This window comes from Pseudonaja textilis, chromosome 7, assembly GCF_049901715.1.
Source record: "Pseudonaja textilis isolate UNSWEBS1 chromosome 7, rPseTex1.2, whole genome shotgun sequence".
Classification (NCBI taxonomy): domain Eukaryota; kingdom Metazoa; phylum Chordata; class Lepidosauria; order Squamata; family Elapidae; genus Pseudonaja; species Pseudonaja textilis.
Window position 1 is genome coordinate 57,501,014 of NC_141996.1, and position 14,182 is coordinate 57,515,195.

The 14,182-nt window shown below is 35.4% G+C and overlaps 1 protein-coding gene across 1 annotated transcript in view; it reads right to left on the bottom strand.

The window, feature by feature from the left end:
• Positions 1–14,182, bottom strand: part of USP9X (ubiquitin specific peptidase 9 X-linked) — a 189,928-nt gene that overhangs the window by 33,261 nt on the left and 142,485 nt on the right. The window contains exons 28-31 of the mRNA XM_026713654.2: positions 10,225–10,371; positions 9,901–10,047; positions 8,265–8,487; positions 6,670–6,887 (exon numbers count right to left, since the gene is read on the bottom strand). Of these exons, the coding sequence (XP_026569439.1) occupies positions 6,670–6,887; positions 8,265–8,487; positions 9,901–10,047; positions 10,225–10,371 (735 nt within the window). The remainder of the gene's footprint in view (positions 1–6,669; positions 6,888–8,264; positions 8,488–9,900; positions 10,048–10,224; positions 10,372–14,182) is intronic.

A 14,182-nucleotide genomic window follows, 5' to 3' on the forward strand; every position in this document is an offset into this window, starting at 1 on the left:
CTGCAGGCCAGTTGCGGTGCATGGGGTGCTTAGATCTGGTCTACAGGGCTGGCCCTGGAAACAGCAAAGGACTGGCCCGTGGTGCCTCTGCCAGTGAAAATTCAGGAGGGCCTCACGTTGCTCTCGCGAGCTCCATTTGTGTTGGCAGACGGCTGCAGGAAGATCCCCCAGCCCCCCCAGGTCACCACAGGTGCCCCCGAAACTAGTGATGTCAAGCTGGCCACACATCTGGGGCCCCCAAGGTCAAACACAACGCTGATGCGGCCCTCAATGAAATCAAGTTTGACACCCCTCCTCTAGGGACAACTGTCTTTCCTGATGAAAGGGGAATGCTAAAACAATTTTTGCATTCCTTGCAGAGATGTTTGCTTGTCAATCACATGAATAGACTTCAGAAAATATTATCATCAGTAATATCATTACTACTATCATAATATTTATGTGGTTTGTCGCAGTCAGCCAAATGTTCAGATGAATTTGGCATTTTTGTCCACCTATTGAGTCCTTCCCATGAACTTGGAATAGGCAGATGTGGACGTTTGATGGTGTTACACATACTGTTGCAGAATGTAAGCTGTTCCAAGAAAAGCTGCCTTTTACAATTGAAATTTGTCAATGCCAGTGGTGTTCAAGTGGTGCTTCAGTTTTGGTATTGCACCCAAGACACCTCTTATTATTGATACTTCTTTGCTTTCTTTTACCACAGTTGTTCTATTCCGTCATCACCATTATCATTTCCGCCCACTTTTAAAAAACATATTTGGTCAATTCAGGGTGGGGATTATAATTAATGCTCATCTCTCCTATTTTCCCCACGATAATCCTGTGAAATGGGTTGGGCTGAGAGAGAGTGACTGGCCGAAAGTCACCCAGCTGGATTTTCATGTCTAAGGGAAGCCTAGAACTTAAATTTCCTGGTTTCTAAATCAGCACCTTAACTACTACATCAAACTGCTGATCTGTGTTTGTTTACCAATTTACCAATTAACCATAAACATTTTAAAAATGATAAATTTTTAAAACATAAATCAAACTTTCCCTTCTTCTTTGTAAGCAATTTTCTCCCTTTTCTTTGGAAGGACCTATCAACTCCATCATCCAGTGATCAGTCATCATTAATCTAACCATACGGGTCCATCCACTGTTTTGGGTAGATAAATCAACACAGCTGACATTACACAAATATATAACCACTGTATTCCTCCAAAAAGGAGACTACAACTTTGTGACAGCACTCTTTTGAAACACTGTGTAATCTAATGGTGTAACTGATGAGTCAATTTGTTTATCTTGAATGGGCTAATGAATTTTGAATGACTGAAAGGTAGACATAATATAAGTGCTAATCAGTGAAATCTCTACTCTTAATACTAGTCCTTACCAAATTAATATTGATTCTTTTAGCTCAGAGTTTAAAGAGATGTATTCTCTTTATCCAAGGGATAATGTGATACCTACTTGACATAGCTCCTAGCTTGTACCATGATGATGGGTTGCTCACAGGAGCATTAACCCTTCATCGATTGAATAACTTGAGATTATAATCCTATTGTTTTATGGCTATTATTTTGTTTTTGTCCTGTTATAGCTTATACGACTAATGCAAACATATTAAGTTATTGAAAACAGCCTGATCCCATGAGTAATTATTTATGTTTCATATACAGGATAAAACAAATAAAATTTATTTGATTTAACCATTCTTGGGGATGGATGGGTGAACAGACATTGTGGACATAACGACAATGCAACCCCTTTCTTGTGAATCTATACAGATATGTTCAGAAAAGAAATATTGCAATCTAAGTTGTATTAAGTCAACATGTGTACATTATCTTTGGATTCTATGCTTATGGAAACAGTATGTGCCATACTGGATGTATAAGGCACATTCCTCACTTTGTCTGTCTTATCAAGTTGATGCACTGAAATAATTTATTCAGGCTATCTTGTTTCAATAGTCTTTAAAATAAGTCATCCAAAATTCTGTAACTTGAAAGAGAAATGTAATTTTTTAATCCAACAAAGTTAGCACTTTCCTGAAATTGCCCCATATAACAGCTCTACTACTGTAATTTGCAAATAGGCAATATTTTTTGCAGACAATAATAACCTCAGACAGAATGCAGATCAGAATACAATGAGAAGTACTGAGGTTCAGACTCATTTGCTAAACTATTATTTGCTAAAATATTGATCCCTGAAATCAAGATCAAACAGCTGACTGGTTTGAAATATAAGTAGGGTTTGCCACAAACTGTAATTAAACTTCTCCTTTCAAGCAAAAACGTGGGAGTGGGATGGCAAGGGTTCATAGCTCATCAGTGTACATTCTCTTAACTACAGGTGAAACTCGAAAAATTAGAATATCATGCAAAAGTTCATTTATTTCAGTAATGCAACTTAAAAGGTGAAACTAATATATGAGATAGACTCATTACATGCAAAGCAAGATAGTTCAAGCCATGATTTGTCATAATTGTGATGATTATGGCTTACAGCTCATGAAAACCCAAAATCCACAATCTCAGAAAATTAGAATATTACATACAATCAATAAAACAAGGATTTGTTTTAGAACAATATCGGACCTCTGAAAAGTATAAGTACTCAGTACTTGGCTTGGGCCCCTTTTTCAGCAAGTACTGCCTCAATGTGGCATGGCATGGAAGCTATCAGCCTGTGCCACTGCTGAGGTGTTATGGAAGACCAGGATGCTTCAATAGTGGCCTTCAGCTCTGCTGCATTGTTCGGTCTCATGCCTCTCATCTTTCTCTTGGCAATGACCCATAGATTCTGTATGGGGTTCAGGTCAGGTGAGTTTGCTGGCCAATCAAGCACAGTAATCCCACGGTCATTGAACCAGGTTTTGGTGCTTTTGGCAGGGTGGGCAGGTGCCAAGTCCTGCTGCAAAAAGGAAGTCAGCATCCCCATAAAGCTCGTCTGCGGAAGGAAGCATGAAGTGCTCCAAAATCTCCTGGTAGACGGCTGCGTTGACCCTGGACTTAATGAAGCACAATGGACCAACACCAGCAGATGACATGGCTCCCCAAATCAACACAGACTGTGGAAACTTTACACTGGACTTTAAGCATCTTGCAGTATGTGCCTCTCCATTCTTCCTCCAGACTCTGGGTCCTTGGTTTCCAAATGAGATACAAAAGCTGCTCTCATCAGAAAAGAGGACTTTGGGACTTCCGATTTGAGCTTCGGTGACAGACCGAAACCTTGTTTCTGTGAGGCTTCAATCCGTGCTCGCCACTGGAGTGCCCCGAGCCGGCTGGGTTCGGGGCTAAGCCACCCTGTAGAGGTGGTGAAGAAGGGGGAGACTGCCTGCAGGGTTGAGGAGAGCCGCATCTCTCCTCCCCAGCTGGCCATTACTCCCTTTCCCGAAGGCGGTTGCAACGGTGGTCAGAAATGGCCACCACAAAGAAGAACTCGACCGGAAAAGAATGTGCAGGAGGAAGATAAGAAGAGAAAGTTTTGGTTGACCGGGTCAAACAGCAAAAGCAACAAATAAGGTACCCTGGAATTGAAACTATTAAAAAAAAACAATAAAATTGCTCCCTAAGAAGATTTTTAAGCTGCGAAGGAGAGAGAAAAGGGAAAAGATCTGGGGTTTTTTTCTCCTTTTCCTATACTAACAGCTAAGAGACTAAAGCAAGAAATCGGAAAAAAATCCACTTTGACATTAATACGCATTTAATGCTGAAAATAAAAAGTCAAAGGGATAACAAAGATTTCTGGATAATCAAAAGCTTTTGAAAACAGGAAATGAGAGAGGAAGAATAAAAGGGCGGGATCTGGAAGGGAGGAGACTGCCTGGAATTAAAAAAGAACTTATAGCAAAATCTCAACAAGACTTCCAAAAGATACATTCTAACTGAAATATTGCAACAAAAACCCCAGGAAGAGAAAGTCAAAAAAGAAATAAGAAGATATAACTTGGGACTATTTGGATTACTTGATGATTTCTGGATTTTTGGTTATTGTATTTGAATGACTAAAATCAATCGGGTGGTTGTTTAAAACTGTTTAAAATGGCTCCACTTTTAGAAGAACTGAAAACGGAACTTAAAAAGTACAAAGAAGATGCACAAGGAGGGAGAGGTTCTTTTGGCTTCGTATTTCAGTTTTTAGAAATGGAGATTTGGAATTATGAGAAACAACAAGAAATACCTGCAGAACAAGAAGATTGTGACAAAGAAGAAGCCATTTTTAATGAACAAGTAATCTTAGGTGGGGGAAAAAGAGGAAAGGGGGGAAAGAGAATGGAAAGTTTAAGATTGGGAAAAACAACTGCCCCCCCAAAAAGAGTGAAAAATAAGTATAAAATCAGAAAGCAACAGAAGAGGGAAATGCAGAAGAGAGAATCAGAAGTAGAGAGACAAGGGGGTAAAAAGGAAAGGGAGAAGTAGAGAGGGAAGAAAGAAAGGAAAAGACGTTATAAAGGACAGAAATAAAATATAGAGAAACGGGGCCAATTCAGAGATAATGGGTGAAAATTTAATGGAAAAAGGGATTCTGCAAAGGTACATAAGATAGTATTGTTAAATTAGAAACAGAAATAATTTTAGAAAATAGGAAACGGTGTATGATTAAAATGTTTGATAAAATAGCTATCGTAATTCAGTGGAATGCTTGTCAATAAATAAATGTAACAAAATGAATATTTAATGATTTACAAAACATATGTGAAGAGAAATAAGGGAAAAATTAATTATAGAGATTATATGTGTCTTTAAGGAAGTATGATATTTAATTGAAAAGAAATGTTAAAGATGTTAAGATTTTAATGATTATTGATAGAACTGAATTGGAATAGAATGAGGGTTTATAATTACATATATTTATAATCCTTTTTAAAAAAAGAATATAGTGTGTATTATAAGAATGTACCAAGCAGAATTCGATTGGAAGTTATGTATTATGTATTATATTGAAGATCATAACCTTAAGGTATATATTGAAATTTAAATAAGAGTTGAATGGATGTAATTAAAAGATATAAAGGTGTCATACTCCAATTAGTAACTACAGGAGAAAATTTGTTTAATGAGAAAAGATAATATGAAATTGAAACAGAACAGACAAAAGTATAAATATAATGATTTGAATTGAGATGAGATAATCAAAATAAAATTGAGAAAATTAAAAGAGGGGAAAAACTATATAGAAAATGTAAAATAGTATAAGATATGGAATAGAACACAAAAAGGAGCATGAAATTGAGTTTTGTGTCTGTATAAAGAAGTTCAACCAGGACCATGCTATTTTCAAAAAAGATATTTTACTTGTATTTTGTATGTGTGAAAACCCAAATAAAATTTTATTTAAAAAAAATAGAGGACTTTGGACCACTGAGCAACAGACCAGGTCTGTTTTTCTTTAGCCCAGGTAAGACGCTTCTGACATTGTTTGTTGTTCAGAAGTGGCTTGACAAGAGGAATATGACATTTGAAGCCCATGTCCAGGATTCGTCTATGTGTGGTGGCTCTTGATGTACTGACTCCAGTCTCAGTCCACTTCTTGTGAAAGTCCCCAATACTTTTGAATGGCCTTTTCCTGACCATCTTCTCTAGGCTGCGGTCATCCCTGCTGCTTGTGCACCTTTTTCTTCCACACTTTTCCCTTCCTCATAACTTTCTATTAATGTGCTTTGACACAGAACTTTGGGAACATCCAACTTGTTTTGCAATCACCTTTTGAGGCTTTCCCTCCTTATGGAGGGTGTCAATGATGGTTTTCTGCACAACTATCAGGTCAGCGGTCTTTCCCATGATTGTGATTCCTACTGAATCAGACTGAGAGACCATTTAAAGGCTCAGGAACCCTTTGCAAGTGTTATGGCTTAATTAGCTGATTAGAGTGGGACACTTTGAGCCTAGAATATTGAACCTTTTCACAATATTCTAATTTTCTGAGATTGTGGATTTGGGGTTTTCATGAGCTGTAAGCCATAATCATCTCAATTATGACACATCACGGTTTGAACTATCTTGCTTTGCATGTAATGAGTCTATCTCATATATTAAGTTCACTTTTTAAGTTGCATTATTGAAATAAATGAACTTTTGCACGATATTCTAATTTTTCGAGTTTCACCTGTATGTCTTGTTATATTTTTCCATGACCAAAATTATGCTCCTCCATCACTCCAGTGCTTTCCCTTTTTTATCTTTTTTTATAATCAGATTTACATCCATAAATGTGTTGTGTCCATACTGTATTGAATGCCATTCAATAATATCATATTTTGAAACATTAATGTAGCTTACAATTTGGGAAATGCTTGCTCAAAGACTGTAAAAGAAAATTTATAGATACTGTATTATTCAAGACATCAAATTTAAAAAGTCACTGTTTGGTAAAGAGAGAACATTGAAAGTATTTTAAAGAGCAGATAAATGGTTGAGGATAATGAGTTATAAGAAAAGTTTAAACAGGCCACATTTAATGTATATGAGAAAGCGAGAAAACAACATCAAATTTGTGTAACACAGAAGAGTATCTGCTTTTAAAATTGCTGATATTACTAAGAACTAACATAAAAGCATAGAATGTGGCTTCTATATGCTTTTTAAACTGTTGGTAAATTGTTAATCATTTTTAAACTTATTGCTAAACGCGCATATATACAGTCATATACTAAGCAAAACACAATATTACCTCATCTTGTTTCTCATCTCCAGACACGTCATCATCTACATCACTGCCTGTTCCATCAATTGCAAGAATTCCATTCCTAATGGCAGGAATCATATATAGTTGCTGAATGACAGAATTCATGTAACAAGTGGCTCCAGCATTTTTAAGCCCTACAAATCCCTTTGGTGGTCGTGGTCCAACAGGTGGCAGATATTCCCATTCTGTTAATGCTTCACACGCTAGGACAAATTAAACATAATAGATCATTAGTGTCAGATTCGTGTATCTGTCATTTCTTCAGTGGAAGAAGAAAGGGGGGGGGAAGCTGATAAAGAAATCCTTTCTTGATGTAACCTGAATATATTTAATCTTATATCGAATTTGTATAACCCACACATGATAACGATGGAGGGAGAAAAGCCAGATGGCCAGAACTATCACCTCTGAGAGGCACAACCAGGAGATGAGAAGGTCATAAAAATTCCACAGTGAGATTGTACTTTGGAAATCTCTTGAATAGTTCGTTCTAAAAGGGGGGTAGGGGGGAAATTAGGTATGCCCTGGGAAACTGTGAAAAGATCGTTCCTTACAAGAGGGGTGGGGAGGAATTAACATACCGGCTTTTGTTTCACTAAATACACATCGAGATAAGGGGAGGGGTTCTAAACTCCCTTATGTATCCCTGTATGACACTGCTTTGAACTCCTACAGGAATTGTCTCATCTCAATAAAGAATTCCTTTGTGATACATTTGGATACATTTTCAGAAGTTCATTCTAGTTGAGTGAATGGGAAAAGTTCTGTAGCCTGACAATTAGCAGCTTATAACTCAAAATATACTAGTAGGCCAATTGCTAGCGCTCAAAACTGTATTCATAAAATAAGTTTATTTCAAATACAATTCCATTTTACATTTGCATTTTACATGAAAATGTGTAAATTAGGAATAACATTCCTCAGCATCTTGTTTTCCAAGTACAAATAGGCAAAACAAAATCTACAGTCAAATGAAGCACCAAACAATATAGTAAGCCCCCTTTAAATAATTTATCTGCAAGTTATTTTAAGATAACTTGCAAAATTGCTAATTTGTAAGACAATGGATTAGTTTGCCAAAACTGAACAAAGACTTGTGACAGGATCCCAAAATTAATGTTTCTAGGTTCCTCAAGCAAGGAGAATTAATAATACTTTGATGTTTCCTTTTCTAACTGCAATTATTCAAATCATTTCAACCGGTCACCAAGAGTCTTCGAAGAAACTCTAATATAACAATTTAGAACTGAAGCCTCTAAGAATACAGTACCTTCCAGCCCTAACCAGATTTAATCTCTACTACTTTTAGAAAGTATGATTATACTACCTAGCAGTCATTTTCGAGAAAAAAGGTTAGTTCTGGATTTAAGCAAGAAACAGCATATTTTCTTTCTCATTCAACACCAGCAATCTTCTGTATAAATTTTTAAAATGCTCAAAGACTACAATCCAGAGAAATGGGATTAATATACTACCAACCCAGCATTTTCCCCAAATAAATGATGAAAATACATAAAAATATATGAAGTTGCCCACATTAAAATTCATAGAAAAATATTAAAATGTGAAATAGTACATACTTGTTATTGCAGTGCCTATATAGTACATTTCAGTCAAAGTGTCTACTATTTGTTTGAGGTTACGGACACAGCCCACTGCTAAGGCTACTAACAGCTCAAATCCAGCATTAATAGTAGCCGGGGAACTACAGACAGGTATTGCCTGCTCAGCAGGTAATTCTCCGTTTCTCATGTATTGCAAGTAAACATTCGATGCAGGAAAGATGAAATCATCTATTAATTCCTGAAAAATAGTAAATGAACTATCTGTTATTAATTTAGGAACTATCCAGATCAGAAGAAAAGAAACATCATTTAAGTGTCAGACTGCCTTAGATTCTTAGAGAGGATTACTTACCTGAAAGAAAGCAAGAAAACCTAAATTCCATTACTATTATGTAATCATAATGAATCGTTCATAAGACTGTGGATTATTTAAAAATATATATGAAAAATGATGGTGTTAATAAACAGTTTATCAAACCTATTTAGCCACAGCTGAGAGGCCAGGTAATAACAAGTTATTTGAATAAAGCAGGGGTGGCCAACCTTTTGGACCTCAGGGACCACCAAACTCATAATTTTAAATCCCAGGGACCATTAACTGGTTCTATGGATGTGGCCTAATTTATGGGTGTGGCTTGGTGGTCATGTGACTGGCTGGGCATGGCTTGTATGTAAATATTATAAATATTTATATAAATATTGAATTTTTTATAAAAAAGAGCAACTTTTAACCAAAATCAAGCAAAGCAGGCAGGCAGATTGAGTTGCTCACAGAATTATTCAGTGATCTATCTGCCATCGGCTAGCTCAGTCTCTCAAATTTGCTTGCTGTGAGTTTGTACTGAATAATAAAACCTTCAGTCCTAAGGGAGGTTCGGCTGTGCTTAAAAGCAGAGTTGAAGATCTAAAGACTAGATAGAAAGCAAGAAATCCAAACATTTCCTGCTTCCTAGCTAATCTAAATCTCCCGGCACAGCAGATGGTTGGAAAAAGGAAAAATAGCAATTTAGCAGGCAAGTTTGCTGGGTAAGGAGTGAGTGGGCGGGGAGGGTTCCTGCGGGCCATGTGGGCGGTGCAGCCTTGTGTTTCTGCTCAGCCTGGATTAATTGCTTTGGGGGGGGTGCTCTGGGGGTGAGATTTCTCTGAGGCCCATCAAAATTTTCTCATGCCCCACCAGTGGGCTGTGGCCCACCAGTTGGCAACCGCTGGAAAAAAGGATTTCAAGGCAGGGAGATTTGCCTTAATTTTCAGAGCAAGGACTTATTTGCCCTTAATTTGATAACAGATTTCTTGTCTCATTCACATTTCAGTTAGGATTCTAGCATGCTTAAGATGAAATGATTTTGTATGGTGATAATGTATGGTACATCATGTTACATTTACCTCAGTTACATAAAGGATTCTTTATTCAATGACTTACTTCATTTAGAACTTTATAAAAATTGAGAAAGGATAAAAGTTTTTCCTTTTCTTCTCTCAACAGAAATTTTGCTGTGATTTAAATATAGATCTACATATTTTGAAAATTGCAACATTCAATTAATTTAAAATGTCATGTTTTTTGTAAACATGCCAAAATACATTATAAATTTGTATATTTTTCACTTTGCTACTAAAATTTTTTAGAACATTTTGTACAGCAATAGCTTACTTTGATAAGATTAGCACCACCTTTTTCACAACCAATGTGGTATTTCTTTTCAGGAGTTTGGAATGCCAACAATTCTTTGGTAATTCCAAGATGACCTTCTAGAATAGTTTCCTCTACACCTGTTTCTCCTGTCCTTTTCACTTCATCCTAAGGAAGGAGAATATTCAGACACATGAGTTTTCAAACATTTTTAGGGAACACATATCAGTTAACTTACTATAATTATTCCATTTTTTAATTTTACGTATTTGATTCCAAGGCAATTAACACTTAAATTTAAAACAAATTACAAGTGGTGATAAAATAACAGAAAAAAAAACTTACCCTGATCTTTTTAAGCCAGTCAATTTCATTATTAAGCAGAACTTCAGCATTGGGCACATTAATATTACTATTATAAGCATAATTTAGAAGATGTCTTAACAGAGTAAAGTAATCTCCTGAATGTTTAGCACGTTCTCGTGCAGTAGTCTGAAAGAAAATATCAATATAGTTGAAAATATACTTTAATTGTCACAATACAGAATATTTCTTTTTTTAAAAAAAAATTATTTGGGTTTTCACAAAAACAAAATACAAATAAAACATCTTTTTTGAAAAGATGGTCCCAGGTTATCACTTCTTCATACAGACACAAAACTCAATTTCATGCTCATTTTTATATTTTGTTCCATATCTTATTACCATTTTATATTTTCTACATAGTTTTTTCCCCGTCTTCTAATTTTCTCAACTTTGTTTTAATTATCTCAATTCAAATCATTATATTTATACTTTTGCCTGTCCTGTTACAATTTCACATTATCTTTTCTTATTAAGCAAATTTTTCCCTGTAGTTACCAATTAGAGTATGACACCTTTATATCCTTTAATTTTATCCATTCAAGCTCTTATTTAAGCTTCAATGTATAGCTTTAAGATTATAGCATTCAATATAATACATAACTTCCAATCGATTTCTGCTTGGTACATTCTTAAAATAGACACTATATTCTTAAAAAGATATATATGTGTGTGTGTGTGTGTGTGTGTGTGTGTGTGTGTGTGTGTGTGTGTGTAAAAAACACATTCCATTCCAATTCAATTCTAACATTAATATGCATTAAAATCTCAACATCTTTAACATTTCTTTTCAACTGAATATCATACTTCCTTGGGAACACTTATAAACTTTCCATAGTTAATTCTTCCCCCCCCCCCATATTTCTCACTTATATTTTTATAAATCATTACTAATAATTAAAAATGTTCCCTTTTAATTCTCTCAATCATTTTAATTCATTTATTTATTAACAAACATCCCATTGTATTACAATAAATATTTTATCCATCATCATATTTTCTAAAGTTATTTCTATGTGTAATATAACAAAGCTATCTTATGTACCTTTGCAGAATCCCTTTTACAATTAAATTTTCACCCATTATCTCTAACAAACTTATGGCTACAATCCTTATATCTTTTCCCTGTTTCTCCATTTCTTGTTTCTGTCTTTTACAACTTCTTTTCCTTGCCTTCTTCCCCCTCTTCTTCTCCCTCCCCTTTTTACCCCCTCGCCTCTCTACTTCTAACTCTCTCATCTGTAATCCCCTCTTCTGTTGCTTTCTATTATATTTATCTTTCAAATTGTTCTTCTTTTTGGTTGCCTTTTCTAATCTTAAACCTTTCACTCTCTTTCCCCCCTTTTCTTTTTTCCCCCCACTTAAAATTATTTGATCATTAAAGATGGCTTCTTCTTTGTCCGAATCTTCTTGTTCTGCAAGCATTTCTTGTTGCTTCTCATAGTTCCAGATCTCCATTTCTAAGAATTGAAACACGAAGCCAAAAGAACTTCTCCCTTCTTGTGCGTCTTCTTTCCATTTTTAAAGTTCCATTTTCAGTTCTTCTAAGAGTGATACCATTTTAAAAACTTTTAAACAACCACCCAGTTAACTTTAGTCATCTAGATGCAAGAACCAAAAATCACCAAGTAATCCAAATAATACAAGGCTGTTTCTTTCTGCTTCTTTTTTCCACTTTCTCTTCCTGGGGTTCTATTATTTTGTTACCAAGTTTCCATTAAAATGTATCTTTGACGAATCTTGTTAACATTTCACTGTAAGTTCCTTTTAATTACAGTTCCATTCCTTAATTCCAGGCAGCTTTCTCCATTTTTCCAGATCCTGCCCTTCTTTTTTTTCTCCTTTCCAGCTTTTAAAAACTTTTAAATGTCCAGAAATCTTTATTATCCCTTTGACTTTTATTTTCAGCTTAGATGCCTATTAATGTCAAAGTGGATTTTTTTTTCAGTTTCTTGCTTAACTCTCTTAGCTGTCAGTATAAGAAAGGGAAGAAAAAAAAAACCTAATCCTTTCCCTTCTCTCTCTCCTTCGCAGCTTCAAAATCTTCTTTGGGAACAATGTTATTAAGTTTAAATTCCAGGGTACCTTATTTGTTGCTTTTGCTGTTTTGACCTGGTCAACCAAAACTTTCTCTTCTTATCTTCCTCCTGCACATTCTTCTTCTTTGTGGTGGCCATTTCTGACCACCGCTACAACCGCCTTCGGGAAAGGGAGTAATGGCTAGCTGGGGAGGAGAGATGCGGCTCTCCTCAACCCTGCAGGCAGTCTCCCCCCTCTTCACCACCCCTATGGGGTGGCTTAGCCCCAAAACCAGCCGGCTCGGGGCGCTCCAGCGGCGAGCACGGATCGAAGCCTCGGAGAGACGAGGTTTCGGTCTGTCACCGAAGAAGCTCAAACCGGAAGTCTCACAATACAGAATATTTCTTAAAGTTTATATTTAATTCAAACATCCTGATAAGCAAGATTCCATTAAACCAGCCTACTCTCAAAAGTGTACACATACATAATACACATATACATATGCTATATACACATGCTATATCATGAAACAGTTTATGCTGTTAGAAATATTGTATTTTCAATTTTTTCTTCTACAACCAAATACTTTCCATCATATTCTAGATAGTTTTCAAATGTATCCTAACTCTTTGGAAATATTCCTTAGCATGTGATGCAGGAATATCTTGGTACATGAAAAAAGATAGTTGTATAATTTCTAGATGTGACCTAAGATTCCAATTCAAGCACATTTCATGTTCTTACAAATATCTTGATTCATTGCTTTAAATAATGGAAGTAGTTCCTTATGACTGTGCAATCCACCAGAGCTCAGTAAAACCATTATTTGAAAAACAGATCACATGTATTCAACAAGCTTCTTTACCAGTACTTATTAGTAAAATAACCACTGGTAAAAGTACCATTTGTTACCAAATCATACTTCTAGGCCATTGTTCCTCTCTATTTTGCGTAGGTCAGATGACCCCTGCAACATTAAGTGACATTATTGTATTTTATAAAGACCATTGATAAATAACTGCCTCATTTAGCAATTGTTCAACAGTGATGAAAAATGACTTTATGATCAAATCCTTGTATGTACAAACTTTGCATATGTGTAAAGCAAAGGAAAGCTGAAGATAATATGCAGAAGTAAATTTCAGTTAGCAATTACTTCTCTTAATGACCAAGTTACGGGTCCCAATTTAGTCACTAAATGAGGACTATCTCTAGGAGTTTGAGGTCCTTCAATATGTTTAATCTAGACTAAAGTGGGGGAACATGATTTTTTTTAGCTACATGACATCAACCATCATGTAGACGGTAGGGCAGAATTAATTATTCAGAGTTCTACAGAACAGTAAAAGAAAAATTGGATTTTAATTAAATGAAGATTTCAGCTGGACCTCAGGAAATTGTTCTAATGGTAAGAGCTGTTCAGCAGTAGAACAAATTATTTCAGGAGGTAAACATCTGATAGAAATGTTGTAGTAGATTCCTGCACTAAACAGGATATGGAAATAGTGTAATTCCAAGGTCTCACCAACCTTTATATCTTATGATTCCTTGAGTCCTAACCATCATTTGCAATATATAAAATATGGTGGAGTTTAGTAACATTTGGAGTACAAGAAATGCTCTGCTCTGTTATATGCTCTAGATAATGCTTGCTGATGTTAGGAAAGCAAATTTAAATTTAAATTTTTAAAAACAACAGCGCAAAAGATGATGGTAGTTTGTAATTACTTAAAAAACTGTTAATTTTAGAATAGTTTTTTCTATTATTTATGTGAATCAATTCTAAAAATCACAGCCTCAGCTTTTAATACAAATGGATATAACGAAGCAGTCAAAATGCTTACTAGTAATTACTAGTAATACAGTAATTTTAGGATTTTATTTTCAGCAGTTGTATTTTATGTTCTACTTATTTTATATT